At 38.7% G+C, this 17,921-nt stretch overlaps 1 protein-coding gene across 4 annotated transcripts; it reads left to right on the top strand.

Moving 5' to 3' along the window:
* The first annotated feature begins 1,089 nt into the window (after positions 1-1,089).
* Positions 1,090-17,594, top strand: LOC122316861 (hydroxypyruvate reductase). Of its 4 annotated transcripts, none has more exons than XM_043133685.1 (10): positions 1,090-1,228; positions 2,104-2,236; positions 3,777-3,921; positions 4,007-4,134; positions 4,639-4,710; positions 15,692-15,818; positions 15,908-16,023; positions 16,347-16,388; positions 16,750-16,962; positions 17,157-17,594. In XM_043133685.1, exons 1-10 carry the CDS (start codon positions 1,161-1,163, stop codon positions 17,223-17,225), a joined length of 1,113 nt encoding a protein of 370 aa, XP_042989619.1. In that variant the 5' UTR covers positions 1,090-1,160; the 3' UTR covers positions 17,226-17,594. The 4 variants fall into 4 exon arrangements, with proteins under 4 accessions (XP_042989619.1, XP_042989618.1, XP_042989621.1 ...); XM_043133684.1 differs by having other exon boundaries at positions 15,899-16,023; XM_043133687.1 differs by lacking the exon at positions 16,347-16,388.
* Positions 17,595-17,921: the final 327 nt, after the last annotated feature.

Raw genomic sequence — 17,921 nt, 5'->3', positions numbered from 1 at the left:
AAGACGTCTTTAAATGGCTTCAAAGTTTACATATTTTACTTTTTTTTTTTGGAAGAATATTCTCCGTTAATCGGGACATATGTTAAAAGCGTGACATATTAAAAGCAGGAAATCTGTAACGGTAAATAATAAAAATTCTAATGAAGAATATCATTTATTTCAATTTTAAAATTATATTCCTCAGGTTCGTTCTCGATGTGTTTATAATTATAATTACAAAAAACAGTTAAAATACAAATATTTTATTATAGTAATTGACGTATCAAGTTTTACTACAATTATATATTTGATAAGTGAATAAAATAGATTTTATTATTTAAAAGTTAATTTTTTGAATTATAAATAACCCCATGAAGCATGGTTTTGAATAGTGAATACTACCACCGGTAATTACCGTGTCAGAATAGTAATCAATACGAGAAGATAGGTGCTATGTACTGGATTAAATATTGGCCGTACTGTTACGTTTTAATCAATATCAACCGATTTTTAATGTATGGGCCAAAATTAATGTATTTTATAATTAATGTAAAAATATGACTTTTTTTTATAATTTTTTCTCAAATTCTCATATTTAAAAACTATTTATTTTTATATTTTAAGCCTCATTTTTAGAGAATTGAAAATTAAATTCTCACTCTCTTTTTTGCAATAAAAATAAGTGATTATTTTTTTTAATAGTTAGATTGAGAACTTAGAAGTATTATTAATTTTTATTAATATGTGTTTTAATTTTTTAAGACTTGTATTAATATTATTTTAAAATATAATTTATACATATATATAAATATTTTTTAAAAACCTATTTTAATATAGTATCCGAAACCAACTCTTTTCTTAAAAGATTTTGTTCTAATGTTTTAGTAGAAATGTGCAACGTATTCAAAATTTTGACACGAAATCTGTCCTGTTTATTTAAAATATTTTATCTTAATCCTATCTTATTTTATTTTATTATTATAATTTTTATAGAAAATATAATAAATAATATAAAATTTTAAAATTTTAAAATAAAAATAAATTAAAAATTAAAAAAATTATATTATAATAATATTATATTTAATTTTTTCTGAAAAATTTCGTGTCGTGTCGTCTCGTCTCAAATTATCTTTAAACCGGCGTTTTTTCCTTTTTAACGAAGACGACCAAGCCTTTCCGAGATGTTGGGGGGACAGTTTACTCGAAATCTTGCTTCGTCTCTGACAAAATACCGTCGGCTTCTTCACAGGTAAATAGTACTCTCCATTCCTCTCTTCCTTTTCACTTCTGTAAGTACCAATTTCATTTATTCCTCTTCTTCTTGTTCTATTTTTTTTTTTTTTAATTCGTTTTATACCATTTAATATTTATACCCAAGTTTTGTTGTCTATATGTCTCCCCAGAGGATTGAATACCTCTTTTTATTGTTGTTTTTCTTCAAAAAAAAAAAAAAAAAGGATCCATGTCTAATGGCTATCTGTATTGTAATATCTTGTCCCACGTCTTTGGTGTTTGCTTGCCAGAATCCTTTTATTATTATATATGTCAGACACCGACACTCTTGCTTGTGTTCTTGTTAATTGTTATATAGAGAGCGACATATGTACAGCCTAACGTGGATACTTCTTGGCTACGTTTATCACATTTTATTTTTCACGATTCGTGGATGTTAAATCTTCTCCCGAAAACTTAAACCGAGGGAAGATGGTGATTTACTCATATAGTTAAGTGAGATATTTCTAACCTTAACGACAGGTATATTATGGACGCAAGTTCGAACTCAGTATGTATCTCTAACATCAAGTTAAATCATCGTTCCTCCTATGGTTTTAAGTAAAAATGGCGAATTTAACTACTTAGCAATTACTTTTAACATTAGTTTTGTTATGAGTGAACGGTGACATCTACTTGATGAGGAACCAATTACAAACAACTCTAATTTTGTTGTGCGCATTCCATTCCTTGGTGGAGTTATGTTTTGTTTTTCTCTTTCATGTCACCCGTTAAATCTTTAAAACCGCTCAATGGTATTTCATAGGACTTTCAATATACAGTTTTGAGTTGTTTTATCAACTCTAAATAGCATTTTTCTTTCTTTTCCTAATTCCAATGTTGTTGGTGCAGATTGTCAGGCAAGGTTCAGAGTATGGATGGGAATAGCGAAGAACGAATAACCCGTGTTCTTTTTTGTGGGCCACATTTTTCGGCTTCTCATAATTACACAAGAGAATATTTGCGAAAGTACCCCTTTGTCCAGGTACTTCTCCTTGCTGCATTCGTTTCTTCCATCTTTTATGTGTGCCTGGCTTTTCTTTATACATTTGTTTTGAATATATCGAATTTGTGAGTGTTGTAAGCTTTGATTTTTCTTTTGATAAGTCCTTTTAGTAACCTTACAAGGAAATGAGATTCCGACCAAGAACAAAAGTCATTTGTGTTGAAGCATGGACACATATCATAGAAACGGCTTTATTCTCTGATGTTTGACAGCCGTGTCCCCCCATCTCGCAAGGTAAGTGGCCCCCATGTTAGTTGGGGGCTGTTTCCATCGCGGTCTTTATTATCAACTGCCTTCCTCTGTGTTTGGTGACATTACTCCATGTAAATATGCTCCTCCAAATCACCGTGAAGGAAAGCCGTCTTTACATCCAGTTGCTCCAATTCTAGATTAAAACTGGCCACTAATGCCAACACTATTCTGACAGAAGTGTGCCTGATAATTGGGGAGATCACCTCATCATAATCCACTCCTTTGGATAATTTTCAAATAACCCAAAAGAGTACCTTAGGCATTTTGTTTATTGACTCTAACCATGGATGGTGATAAATTTTTTAAGAAGAGGGGGTTCTTCTAAATTATAATCACGTCTAAAAGAAACTCGTGCTGCTTTTATTAGTAAGACTACTTTTACAAAAAGGGGTCAAGTAATGTGCTTTTGTACTCAAAGTAACTCATAAAACAATAATTTTATTTATTTATTTTTTATTTTTTAAGTGAGTGAAAGAATTAAGAATCCAAGCTTGGGTATGCTATGCACTATGCCAAAAACCTAGGTTTAGCCTTTTAGCTGTCATGCCTGTTTAATTTAGCATATTTGAGACTATAGGGTGGCAATTTTATGGACTAGGAAAGGCTAATTGGCTCAATAATGTATCCCATCCACTTTTAAGCTTTGTAAACAGGTATGGTGGATAGATAATGATGAATGAATTTTAAATAAGGAGATGGACTAATTTGTTACAACTAATTTGTTACAGAATCTCATATCTTCAATACTTGACAGTGAACATTCCACAATTATCTGTATCTATATTTCAGGTGTATATTTCAAGCAAGGTTATTTATTTTAGTCACTTCTTAAGTCTTGGAGAGTACACAATGCTTATGCGATGGTCTTCTATCCTTTAGTATGGCATATGTGTGATTTGACGATCTTTCTGTTGGTTTTTATAGCAACATATAAGAAAAATACTTTCATTTTCTTATTTTGTCTGCTTACTCACATGGTGATGACCTTACTGTTGGTTTCTCATTTTCTCTGTTCTTCTCACTTGTTTCTTTCCACATCTTTTCTCTTGAAATTAGACGACGGAATCTAATGAATAAAATTGTTATTTGAGCATATATGCAATTATGGACTGGACTTTGTGGTAGCATTTTCATTTTTAATCATCTCCTGGCATCCCATAGGTGATGTTCAAGAACTTCTTGAGTTTATTTTCACTTTGATTTTTATAAAATGACCCTAGTGTTGGTGCTAAGCAGCCATTCAGCATCTATATTTCAAATGTTGTAGGTTGATGAGGTTCCCATTGATGATGTGCCTAATTCTATATCAAAGTATCAAATTTGTATTGTGAAAAACATGAAGCTGGACTCAAATGTTATCTCTCTTGCAACTGAAATGAAGCTTATAATGCAGTATGGTGTTGGTCTGGATGGTAATTTTAATTTCTGTTATTTACCATCATTTAACACATTTATTTTTGTTCTTACTAGTAATTTTCCTATATTACCTTACTAAAGGTGTTGATATTGATGCTGCTACGAAGTATGGAGTCAGAGTTGCTAGGATCCCAAGTCATGTAACTGGAAATGCAGCATCATGTGCAGAGATGGCTATATATCTGATTTTGGGCCTTCTTCGAAAGCAAGTATGTTAGTTTAAAACTAATGTACTAATGTAAATATCATTACAACTTTTTCACAGTACAAGCCAATTGATACACATATTGTATCATGAGACCCGGAGGGGTAGAGAAAGGAGAAGAGAAGAAAGACAGGTTTTCTTGAAATTTTTCGTGGACTTTTTCCGCAATACATGAGTGATGAGTGGAACCACTTTTGGCGTGAGTAATTGGAAACTAAATTTAATTGCATTTGACGATTGTGGTTAGTTATTCAATGTAAAATTAGATACTACGTTTCTGTTAAATTTGAAGATAAAAATCGTGTGTTGGGGTTTTTGTTTTTATGTTGGTTGGGATGGCCTTTTACATGCATGTGCATACACTTTTAAGTCTGGCTTTGCTTCTTTTCTATGAGGTCCTAGTGCCTTATGATTATGGGAGTAGCCTTACACCCAATGTTTATCTTTGCTCCCATGATCTGAATTTCTTGTATGTTCATTTTGTCTGTAATTTTCATTATTTTTGCAGAATGAGATGCAAATTGCAGTAAAGCAGAGAAGGCTTGGAGAACCAGTTGGTGAAACGCTATTTGGAAAAACTGTGAGTTGCGGCTATCATCTTCAACCACCCAGTTAAATGCATTAATTTTAACGCTTTTTTTTTTTCCCTGAATTCTGTTCTTTGGAAATAAATTGTGATATCCAAAAAAAAAATAGAGGAAGTTGAGATGTAGCCTAAAGGAAAATGAAAGAACATTTTAGGGTGTTTTGACAGGGATTTCACTTGTAATTAGTAAAATAAATACTGCTAATGTTCAGCAACAAGGATTCTTGAATATTTTAGTATTTTGCAAATTAAGCTATACTGGAGGGATTCAGCCATCCTTTTAAATATTGTTTTAACATCAAGATTACATATCATAATTTTTTCTTTACCATGATATCCTGCATGTTCACTTTGATATTTAATTTTTCATTGCCAAAGTGTGTTGAGACTAAGATTTAGGCCTTTAAGACCGATATATGATCCTGTTCTGGTGCATTATGAAGCCATTTTAGATAAGCACCGATCACGGTTCTCTTTTTTGGAAACTCAACAAGGTGGTACTAAAAAATTCTTGGCCGTGAGCTACTGATAAATTAGAGGTCGCAAAGTTTTATGTTTGGGTTTAAAGATAATTGTATTCCATGTCTCTTTTGGTGATTTTACTTATGTTTGGCAAAATGAAGAAACAAAGGTTGATATTTTTTAAAATTAGCTCCCTAGTCTCCTGCATGCAAACACCGTACCCCCACTCCGGCGCTCCTCGCCGGAGTTGATATCTCCTCTCTTGTCTTCTTCTACTCCCTCTCTTTCTGTTACTAGTACTCTCCTTTTCCAGTTTTAGTTTTAAGATGGAAGAACTTAGACGCTTTACGGTGGAATCAAAAACCTTCATTTTCTCGAAAGTTGGTGGCAATGGTTTTCGCATCACAAAGAGGAATAGACGCTTGACCATGTTCCTTCTCTTAAATGGCTCGGCTGCTTCGTGGGTGGTATCAATGGTGGGAAAAGCCATCAAAACTAGGTGGAGAAATGATTTCTTCAAAAAACAGAGGGTGAGTAATGGAATTCTTACTCTGCAGCTTCTCAGAAACTCTAGAGGCAGTTACCTACTTTTGGAGGAATTTAACAATGGTAGGAGAAGAGGTTCTCTAATCATTCCGGAAGGCATAAAGGGTAGTGGTTGGGAGGGCTTCGCTTATAACCTCAAAAAGGCGGCTGAGCACACGGTGGTGCAACCAGAAAGAGTCCAGCGACGGGATGACAAGTCTGTCCATGCCTTGAAATCGTACGCCATGGCTGTAGGTTTTGAGGCAGGGTGTAGTTCTGCCATGGATATGAAGGATGAAGCTTCTGGTCTATTCTCTGTGGATGTGGGGACATTTTCTAACAGTGGTAAAAAGTTGGGAGAGGTTGAAGGCGTGTTTTGGGCTGTCAAAGCACAACTTTCTGGTGTACTAGAAGAAGTTTTCTTATTAATGCAAAAGGTTGATATGGGACTAAGCATGGTGATGGGACTGAACAAGGTGATCACGTCTGCCACTGCTGCATCTATGCGGGTTCCCGAAGTCTCTATTATGGGAAGGGACATGCTTGGGTTAGAAGAGGGGACGTTGGTCTCCATTGGGCCAAAGGATGGGGATGGAATTGGGTTAAAAGCACGGGCTGCTTTTAAAGCTCATGACCCACGGCCCACAAGCCCACGGGCAGAAGTTGGTGAAAACATTGATGGGGCTCTGAGCCCCCCCATGGGCCAGCCCATCCAACACTTAAGCCCGAACCCACGGGCTGAGAACACACGGGTGGAGAACCCATCCACCGGCACATCACGGGTCTTACGGGTTATCAACCAGTTAGCTAACTGCGACCCGCCAGTACAAGGATAGGGTGAATCTTGGCGATCCATGAAGCCCAAGATTCTTTCTTGGAATGTTCGTGGCTTGAATGACCCGAACAAGCGCCTCAAAGTGAAGAACTTATTACGGGATTGGAAAGAGGATATTATCTGCTTACAGGAGACAAAATTAAAACTTATTGACAGGCACATAATAAGAAGCTTGTGGAATTGCCCTTGTGCAGGATGGACCACTCTTGTTTCTAAGGGTGCTTCAGGGGGTATCATATTAATGTGGGATAAGCGAGTAGTCAATCTTGTGGAGGACTTTGTCAGGGAATTTTCGTTAGCATGCTCTTTCTCGAATGTGGATGATGACTTTGTTTGGGGTTTTGCAGGAGTTTATGGGCCAAATGATGATAGTAGCAGAAAACTTCTCTGGGATGAGTTAGCTGGTCTATGTTGTTGGTGGGATATTCCGTGGTGTATCGGGGGCGATTTCAACATCACTCGGTTTCCGAGCGAGTGGTCGGGGGTTTCTAATTTGGGCTCAGCTATGGCTGACTTCTCAGCCCTTCTCTTTGACTTAAACTTGGTGGATCTCCCTTTGGCAGGGGGAGATTTCACTTGGTCAAACGAAAGGGCTTGGTCAAGACTGGATAGGTTTGTTGTCTCTCCTTTCTGGGAGACTCACTTTCCCAATTTGTGTCAGAAGCGGCTTCCTCGGCTTTGCTCGGATCATTTCTCCATATTACTAGATTGTGGAGGTCTTCAGGAGGGACAAAGATACTTTAAGTTCGAGAACATGTGGTTAAAGGTTGACGGATTTGTTGAAAAAATCCATTCGTGGTGGGCCTCTTATCTTTTCACAGGCTCTCCTAGTTTCATCTTAGCAGGAAAGCTTAAAGCATTAAATAACGACCTCAGAAAATGGAATTTGGAGGTCTTTGGGCACATCAAAGACCAGCGGGACAAACTATTTACGGAGTTACAGCAGCTAGATGAGAGAGAAGTAGATATGACATCATCTCTTGAGGACAGGACCAGAAGACTTGTTGTACTTGCTGAGCTGGAAAAAATCACACTCATGGAGGAAATCACGTGGAGGCAAAAATCACGGGCCCTTTGGTTAAAAGAAGGGGATAGAAGCACAAAGTTTTTCCATAGGGTCGCAAACTCCCATAGAAGGAATAACGCTATAGAGGTACTCCATGAGGAGGGCAGGATTATATCGGGCCGAGATGAAATTAAGAACCATGTTGTTCACTCCTTTGAGAAGCTTCTGACAGAGCAGTACCTTTGGAGACCCAAGACGGATGGCCTAGCTTTTGACTCCATCGACCACACTACCGCCGCATGGTTGGAGAGGCCCTTTGAAGAAAATGAGGTGCTTGGTGTGATAAAAGGTATGAACAAAGATAAAGCCCCGGGACCAGATGGCTTTCAATGGCTTTTTTTCACACTTGTTGGGAAGTTGTTAAAGAGGACATCATGAAGGTTTTCTTGGAATTTTACTCTTTTATGAAATTTGAGAATAGCCTTAATGCCTCATTCATTGCTCTTATTCCCAAGAGAGCAAGATCGGTGGAAGTGAATAATTTTCGCCCTATAAGTTTGATAAGTGGGGTTTACAAGATCATCTCTAAAGTACTAGCGAAGCGGTTGAGCGAAGTCATGGTGAAGATCATCTTAAAGTCACAAAACGCCTTTGTAAAAGGAAGGCAAATTTTAGACTCGGTCCTCATTGCCAATGAATGTCTAGAGAGCAAAGTCAAAACCGGCACTCCATGTATCTTGTGTAAATTGGATATGGAAAAGGCTTTTGATCATGTGAACTGAGATTTTTTGTTGTATATTCTTAGTAGGTATGGTTTTGGGACAAGATGGTGTCAGTGGATCAAGCACTGTATTACAACTGCCAGATTTTCTGTTCTGATCAACAGCACTCCTGAAGGCTTCTTCAACAGCTCTCGGGGTTTGAGACAAGGGGACCCTTTATCCCCACTCTTATTCATCATTGTCATGAACGTACTGAGCAGAATGTTGGACAGGGCAGTGGTTACAGGCTTCATATCGGGTTATTCGGTGGGTGGTTCAACACGTGGAAGCATGGTGGTTTCTCATCTCCTCTTCGCCGATGATACGCTGATTTTTTGTGATCCGGATCTGGATCAGATCCGCTCCCTCAGAGCACTTCTGCTTTGCTTCGAAGCTGTATCTGGTCTCAAGGTGAATTTATTTAAGTCGGAAGTAGTTCCCGTTGGCTCGGTTAACAACTTAGGGGAAGTGGCTGCCATCTTGGAATGCAAAGTCGCAACATTGCCAATGAAGTATCTTGGACTCCCTTTGGGAGCCCCCCATAATTCTAAGGTAATGTGGGAAGGAATCGTGGAGAAAGTTGAAGGCAAACTCGCGGGATGGAAGAGAATCTACTTGTCAAAGGGCGGGAGAATTACACTTATTAAGTGAACGCTATCCAATCTTCCAACATATTTCCTCTCATTTTTTCCAGTGCCTGCAGGGGTTTCGAATAGATTGGAAAAGATCTTTCGTGACTTTCTATGGGGAGGCCTAGAGAATACAAAGAAGTTCCATTTGATCAAATGGGAAAAAGTATGCACCCCATTATATTGTGGAGGTTTGGGCCTACGAAATTTGAGAACCTTCAACAAGGCACTCCTTGGGAAATGGTTATGGCGCTTTCATCTTGAGGGAGACGCTCTTTGGAAAAACATTTTATAAATCAAATATGGGAGTGCATGGGGAGGTTGGTGCTCAAATGTAGGGGTGCTACCCGCACCATACGGTGCGGGGTAGCCCCCCCCGCCCCCCCCGCCCCCGCATGGGGCGGATGGGGAAAATCCACTCCGTCCCCCGCCTCCGATGTGCGGGGGCGGGGTACCCCGTCCCGCATGACGGGGTACGGGGTGGGGGGCCAGTCCGTCCGGCCCCCCGCACCCCCCTTCTGGGCCTTGGGCCCAGAGGCAATTTCTGGGCCGAAAATGGCCCAGAAGCAATTTCTGGGCCATTTTGGGCCCAGAAATCTCAGCAATGGGTCATTTTGGGCCCATAAAATTATAAGTAAAAAAGAAAAAAAAAACATTTTCCGAAATTTAAAAGAAAAAAAAAAATGTTATGTCTAAGAGTCTAATACGTAATAAACTAATAATAATAACTAAGCTATTACAAAATTGAAAGGCTAAACAATTACAAAATTACAAACATAAAAGTGTCCAAAGGACATTGTATCAACATTACAAATTATTGAATACAAAATTTTTACAAATCATTAAAAATTGATCATTCTAAAGAGGCTTGTCAGCTGTGGCTTGTCTTTGAGTCAAGAGGTGTGACAGTTGGGGCGGCCCGGGCTTGAACACATTTTTATGTTGCAGAGGTGCTAGACGTCTCATGTGTTACTACAAAAATTAATATTAAAATTAATAACGATGAAATGGAAATGAATATAAAAAAATTAAAATAATAAAATAAAAAATAATTACCAGGTGGTCCAAATCCAGACTGATCACCACCCTCATCGGTCTCCTTAAAATCTAAAATATCCGGAACATGAATATCCTTTCCTATCGTCCAACTCTGTGTGCATATCAATGCCTCTACAGTTGTAGGAGACAATGAACTACGGAAAGGATCCAATATACGACCTCCGGTACTAAAGGTTGACTCTGAGGCAACGGTGCTAATAGGGATGGCCAAAATACAGCGGGCAATCTCAGAAATGATGGGATATTTCTTTGAGGCATTCTTCCACCATCCTAATATATCCCAATGATCATCATCATCTTGGACCATATCCGCTGACAAATAGTTGTCTAACTCAGAAACGACCTCCGTAGATTGTTGGACTAGTGTGGGATTCTGTGCGAGGGTCTTAGTCCACGGCATTCTGCGCTTCTTTGTAGGAGGCCCAGTCACGATGTCTGTAGAAGGAGTTGGGGTCGGTGTATGTGTCTTCGATGTAGTACCACCCTTAATTGCCATAAACTCGTCATACAATTTTTTCAGGGTATCTCGGGCCAATTCACCAATAATGTCAGTCCATACCTGATCGTGAACAAGTCCCAACCCATATAACAAGCTTGAAACTTTCAGACGGGGATCAAGAATAACAGCCACATATAAGAAAATATTCATTCTAGTCAAATCTCCCCAATACTTGTCATATTTTAGCATCATGGAATTTGCCATCCCCCTCATCCTTTCATTGGAACCCCTACGCATATCTTCTAATTCTTCTTTTACCCTACATATTTGTTGACAAAACCCATGGGATATAGGGTACAAAGAACCAGATATATTCAACGTGACATCATAAAATAATCCAAGAAAATCAACGAAAGTAGAAACTACCACCCAGTCATCATCATTAGACTTTCGTGATCCCCCGTGCTCATCAAAGTATTTGACATATTGGATGTCTTCATCACCCAATAATTGAAAGGCTGCCTTATATTCCTGGGCCGCCTCCAACATCAAGAAGGTTGAGTTCCATCTGGTAGGAACATCAGTACAAAGACCCTTCTTCGATGTTATGCCCGCAGCCTTTGCAGCAACTTTGAATTTCTCCAATCTTGAAGGAGAAGACCTCACCCATTTCACAGTCATTCTAACTCGGGCAACCGAGTCATCAACATCTTTCAACCCCTCAGTCACAATTAAATTCAAAATATGTGCAGCACATCTAACATGCAAGTATTCACCACCCAAGAATGTCTTATTTGCATCTTTAAGATAATTCTTTAGATATCCCAATGCGACATCATTAGATGACGCATTATCAACTGATACAGACAAAACCTTTTCCAACCCCCACTCCTTTATTGCGGCCTCCAATGCCTTCCCAATCGTCTCACCCTTATGATCAGTTATTTGACAAAATTTAATAATCTTTTTGTGCAGAACCCAATCAGCATCAACAAAATGCACAGTCAACGACATGTAATTCATATTTTGGATAGAAGTCCAAGTATCGGTAGTGAGGCAAACTACCAAACCCGTGAGTTGGCCCCTCAAAACATCTTTATCACGAAGGTACATCTTCTTAATATCCTTTGCCACGGTGTGACGAGAAGGAAGTACAAATCTGGGTTCCAACTCTTGGACAAATTCTTGGAACCCTTTACCCTCCACAAACTGAAAAGGCAGCTCGTCCATGATAATCATACGAGCTAACTTCCTTCTACACTTATCGGGGTTATACTTCGTATACCCCTTCAATGTTGGCCCCCCGGCCCCACTACTCCCATCAGCCATTTTAATATCTAGTCTAGATTGGCCCTTCTCTACGAAGGATTTTAATATTGGACTCTTCTTGCATTGTTCCTCTAGATGGACCTTCAGCTGGGATGTACCATGTTTCTTATAGTGACATCCATACATTTTCCCACAGTGATTACATTTAGCTTGTGGGTTGTTGGGGTCCCCACCCTCTAGTTTGGTAAAGTGTTGCCAAACTATAGATACAGGTTTCTTGCCCTGTGTGGGCTTCGGAGCAGGGCAAGGTGTACTCGTTATAGGGGTAGGAGTAGGGTTAGTTTCTGGGGTAGGGGTGTTGGCTGGGGAAGGCGAGCTATCACTGAAATCCGAAGACATTCCTGATTTTCCAACAAAAAAAAAAAAAAAGTTCAAAGTACAATCCAACACAATCAGCAAAAACTACATTCATAACTATTATTGATGTATTAAGTACTTTTTATATATAATGATGATAATATGAATGGCTACACTATAATAAGTTTTTACACCTCATATAAGCAATTCCAAATAATTTGATTAGGAAGAGTCGAAGAGGCCACTTTAAAATAGGCATTATTTTAATAGGCCACTTTAAAATACATTTTTTAATAGGCATTATATTATTTTGTTCTCTCATTTTTACTTTTCATATATTTAATTTTATAAAATTCATTTCTTAATAGTTACTGACATTAATATTAGTATATTGGTATATCTTTTAATTTTTTAAAATCTTGAAAGATGTTTAAAAAATATGAAAATGAGATATATGTTAAAAAAAATAGTTTATTTACCACATGACAAAAGAAATAATAATTTATGACAGAAAAATATATATTTTTTCGAAATTAACTATCTTACTAAAAAAACTATCTTATTAAATTTTCACTTTAATAAGAAAATTTATTTTAAATATTATAATATTTTCATCTCTTAATTTTTGTCCAATCATTTATCTCTATTCCAACGTCTAAAAAATATAAAAATAAAAGCAACATTCATAACAAGTAACAACTCAAATTAGGTATGGGAGACAGAGACAAGCATCCAAAACGTGATGATTTAGGGGTTTCAACCCCTAAATCAAATTAGGGTTTCGGATTTGGGATAGAATTTTTAAAATTAGAGACATTTAATTAGGGTTTCGGATTTGGGATACATTTAATTAGAGACAAGTAACAACTTTAAAATACATTTAAAACTTTTCAACTCTGATAAAAATGCAACTCTGATAGAATTTTTGTCCAATAATTTTGATTTAGGGGTTTCAACCCCTAATTCAAATTTAGGGTTTCGGATTGGAACCCCAATCCGAAACCCTAAATTGATTTAGGTTTCAACCCCTAAATCAAAATTAGGGTTTCGGATTGGAACCCCAATCCGAAACCCTAACCCCTAAATTGATTTAGGGGTTTCAATCATGAAACCCCTAAATCAATTTAGGGGTCCGAATCACAATGCAATTAACAAAAAAATAAAAAATAACAGAGCATTCAATCGGGAATCCAAACAATCACACAATCCGAAGACATCCACAGCACGCAATCCAAACAATCCCATCCTCCATCTCCGATTCAACCCCATCCTACCTCCAATCTCCGATCAAAACTAAATAAAAAATAAAAAATAATAACCAAACGGAGAAAATCAAAAGGGGAGGAGAAATGTTACCGTGCGGCGTGCGGCGTGCGTCCGGCCTCGTGCGTCGTGCGAGAGAGAGGGATGATGGAATACGTGCGGCGGCCGGACTGGTTGTCGGTGGGAGGAGGGAACACCGAATGGATTAGGCCGAAGGGGGTGAAGCCGTGAAGGGACTCGGGAGGGGAGGGGAGGGGAGGGGAATCAGGGGATCGGGGGGGGGGGGGGGTTGGGTTATGGGTTAGGGTATTTAGAGAAACGGCGCCGTTTTGTGGTGGACAAAACGGCGCCGTTTCAATTAGTGGGTTAAATTATTAACCCACTAATTGAAACGGCGCCGTTTTGTCCACCACAAAACGGCGCCGTTTCTCTTATATAACTTATATATATATAATATATATAATATATTATATATTTATATTATATATATATATAGATGCGGGGCGGGGGAAACACGGACCGGGGGGGGTCCGTTTCCGTCCCCCGCCTCCGCTGGGGGTTGGGATACGGGCCGGGGCCCCCCGCCCCGGCCCTAACGGTGCGGGGCGCCCCGCCCCGCCCTATGCGGGGGCGGGGCGAACGGGGCGGGGCAGCGGGTTCCGGGGCCCCGCTGCCCACCCCTACTCAAATGAAGTCAGAGGGGCCTATGGCGTGGGAGTTTGGAAATATATCCAGAAGGGCTGGGATGAGTTTCTTGGCAACTGCAGGTTCGAGGTGGGAAGAGGCACGCGGACAAAATTTTGGCATGACCATTGGTGTGGAGACGTGGTCTTGAAAAATGCTTTTCCCTCTCTTTATAGGATCGCATTGGATCAAGGTTCTTCAGTGGCTGATAATATGTGCATTAATTCTGACTCCATCACTTGGTCTGTGAGTTTCACTAGAGCTGTACAAGATTGGGAGATGGGGGACGTCACTGAGTTCTATAGAGTGCTATACTCGCTGAAGCTAAGGGCAGGAAGGGAGGGAAAACTACTTTGGACTGGCACAGGGAACAAGAAATTCTCGGTCCGCTCATACCATAGAGCCTTGTCGACACACTCCTCCAATGCTTTCCCTTGGAAGAGCATTTGGAGGAGCAATGTTCCCCTCAAAGTCGCTTTTTTTGGTTGGGTGGCCTCCCATGGTAAAATCTTAACAATAGACAAACTAAGAAAGCGTGGATTTTACGTAATGGACTGGTGCTACATGTGCAAACGCAACGGCAAATCAGCGGACCATCTTCTCCTTCATTGCGAAGTAGTTAAGGCTTTATGGGATGCAATCTTCTTGAGGCTTGACATTGCGTGGGTCATGCCCAAGAGGGTGATAGACCTTTTGTCTTGTTGGCAAAGGATTGGGGGCAATCGCCAGATCGCTGCTGTATGGAAGATGTACCTTTATGCCTTACGTGGTGCACATGGAACGAAAAAAACGGCCGTTGTTTTGAGGATAAGGAGCGTTCCCCGGACAGCTTTAGGGACTTTTTCTTTCATACTTTGTTACTTTGGGCCCACTCTATTGCATGGAATGGCACGGGACTTAATGACTTGTATGCTACTATCCATAGCACGTAGTTTTTGTAACTAGGCTTTTCTTGTATACTCCCTGTGTACTCGGGCTTTGCCTATTTACAAGAATCAATAAATTTTCTTTTACCTATAAAAAAAAAAATATATTTTTTAAAATGTTGAGGTAACAAAACCTCTCACAGCTTCTGGGATGATATGGTTCAAGTTACGTTTGTGGGGTCATCTATTGCATAATTACTCATTCATATAGATGTCTATTGACAGGTTGATAATCAGATACACTTGTTAACCAAATATATTGGCGTTGAATGTCTTAATTTTTAAAATCATGATATTGAGGGGTAAGGGAGCAACAAGGTTCATTACCCAAACTAGATTAGTGAAACAATTTTGATTTTTACTGGGAATATTCAGTTTGATGGAAATTGCTAGGAAGATGGACTTTTAAATAACAGCAGCTTAATCTTGCATTGGCTATTGTATCAAACCAAGTCTCTGTAGTTTGTCCTGCAACCTGTGCAGAAGGGATGCAGGTGTGAATTGTTACATTCGCTAAAAATATGACATGTAATCGGGGATTCTACATTCCAATATCAATCCCATTATACATAACATCTGTGGTACTATCAAGTCTTGACCTACACCAGTGTTAATGTAATTTTTTTTGGTGACATATTGATCTATACAAGTGTTGTAACTCAATGTTGACTACAAATACCTTTTGGTGTGCACATGTTGGTGGTGTGATGTTCACCATTATGAATTGGGCTATAGGATAATGTTTTCTCTGACAATACAGGTCTTCATTATGGGATTTGGAAATATCGGCATTGACTTGGCAAAGCGTTTGCGACCTTTTGGTGTGAAAATTATTGCTACAAAACGGAGCTGGGTGGCACAATCACAAGACTCTTGCCAGTCTAAAGGTATGCAAGGGCATAAGCGAGAAGGGTAAAATTTGTTGCCGGATAAAGCTTTATTCTTTATGTTTCATTTTAACATACAGATGTTCCAGGTCCAAATAGCACCTCAAATGATTTGATTGATGAAAAAGGTGTTCATGAAGATATTCACGAGTTTGCAAGCAATGCAGATATCATCGTTTGTTGCTTAAATTTAAATAGTAAAACGGTAAGATTGGTCTTTTTGTTAGTAGTTTTTTCCATATACTCCTGCCGTGAATGGTAACTTTTGTGTTACACAAACTCCTGCACCAAAATCTATTGGAAATGCTGGAAAGACAATTATTATTGTTGTTGTATTATTTTATATGAAAAGAACATACTTGTGATGCACAAATGGCACTAGATGCTTATTAATTTCCCTTTCTAATCCTTGTTAGACACGTGAGGGCAATGTCCTTCGATAAGGAAGCTTCATTCAAATTCTATGTGGAAGTGTCCAATATTTCGCTTTCTAAAATGTTCATATATTTTGTCTACTTTGAATTTCAGGCTGGCACTGTAAACAAGAAATTTATATCTTCAATGAGAAAGGTTTGTTTTTTATGCACTGGTGGTATATGTGAGAAACATCATTTTAGTTAGCGATGACATAAATTTCATATTTTTGCAATGTTCAATCAACCAGCATTTTTGAGAAAGCATAACATGTAAAGAAGCTAGAGAAAATATTGACCGAGAAAGCTCAACCAGCAGTTTCTGAAGTTGGACTGAGGGTTTCCTTCATCTTATTCACATTTTAACTTAACAAATGCCTGAAGTTTGGGGAACTGATTGTAAACTATCATAGGTGAAAACGTTCTTGTCTGAACATTAGCATTATAAAATATCTCACATCAAGTTCTGATAAGTGGAGTCTTGGGCTCATGTCCCTGTCATTTTATTGCTCATTCAGGGTGCCCTTTTAGTAAATATTGCTCGAGGAGGTCTTCTGGATTATGAGGCTGTTCTTGATCACCTCGAGTCTGGCCACTTGGGAGGCTTGGGCATTGATGTTGCTTGGACCGAGCCATTTGATCCTAATGATCCAATTTTGAAATTCAAGAATGTTTTAATCACGCCTCATGTTGGTGGAGTTACAGAAGGTTCTTACAGATCCATGGCTAAGGTATGCACCTTACTAAATCTAGTGGATCACTTGCTTAGATAATGATTTCCTACCCAAAAAGAAGTAGACAGCAGTTTGCATGCCTTTCCCTTTCTATTTAACAGTCCAACAAATAGATAATTTGTGTATTCTGTTCGTAATGCATATTTCACCATGAACCTGACGACCTTTATGCTTTGCTAATTTTAAAACAGGTTGTTGGCGATGTTGCTCTTCAACTTCACGCAGGCATTCCTTTGACGGGGATAGAAATTGTCAACTGATAACAGTAAAGAGAATTGTTTGTTGTGCAGCAATAAGCTCAAGTGGGGAGGGCTTGAGGGGATTTCTAAAAGGAGTCAGGTGAGGAGTAAGGCCTGGTGGATATTGGGTTACAGCGGAGTGGGAGTGATTAAGATGATTATAAACCTCCCAAATCTAATGATGAAGTCACTTTTTTTTTTCTTTTTCTTTTTTTTCTTTTTTTTTTGGGTTTTGAAAGAACCAAAACAACCTTGTCCTCTTGGCGCTTCGTGTAAAGCCAGCCTGATCCAAGAACAACTCTATTATTATTGCTGTCATTCTTGTGTGCTTCTTCGACGCAAAACGACTCGTCTTCATCAACTTCCTTGAATTTCATCAAGTTTGTCGTACGTCCAAATTATGTTCGAGTAAAAAGCCTTACCTAAGCTGTACCATCCCCACCATGTGATAGCTCTCTCTCTCTCTCTCTCTCTCTCTCTCTCTCGTGACGAACCCAGCAACAGACAGGTGTACAATGACCAGTTTGAGGTACATATTTGACTTTGACGAAATATCCAAAACCATTAGATAAAGATACATCAAGCACGGTGCATTTGGCACGATCAACTTGTGCAGTTGCTTTATAGATCCATTTTTTTAAGAAAAATAAAACGAATTATCAAATATCATATCGTGTAAATTGAATCCATCAATTCTAAAGAGGGTCTATATATATT

The sequence above is a fragment of the Carya illinoinensis genome, chromosome 7 (assembly GCF_018687715.1).
Source record: "Carya illinoinensis cultivar Pawnee chromosome 7, C.illinoinensisPawnee_v1, whole genome shotgun sequence".
Lineage (NCBI taxonomy): Eukaryota > Viridiplantae > Streptophyta > Magnoliopsida > Fagales > Juglandaceae > Carya > Carya illinoinensis.
This window is presented reverse-complemented; position numbering and strand designations above follow the sequence as displayed.

Excerpts from the sequence above, each read along its gene's own strand:
- LOC122316861 (XM_043133684.1), top strand. The coding sequence starts at position 1,161 with ATGTTGGGGGGACAGTTTACTCGAAATCTTGCTTCGTCTCTGACAAAA. Across the intron at positions 16,024-16,346 it reads TAAATTTAAATAGTAAAACG|GCTGGCACTGTAAACAAGAA; the intron begins GTAAGATTGGTC and ends TTTGAATTTCAG. Across the intron at positions 16,389-16,749 it reads TTATATCTTCAATGAGAAAG|GGTGCCCTTTTAGTAAATAT; the intron begins GTTTGTTTTTTA and ends TTGCTCATTCAG.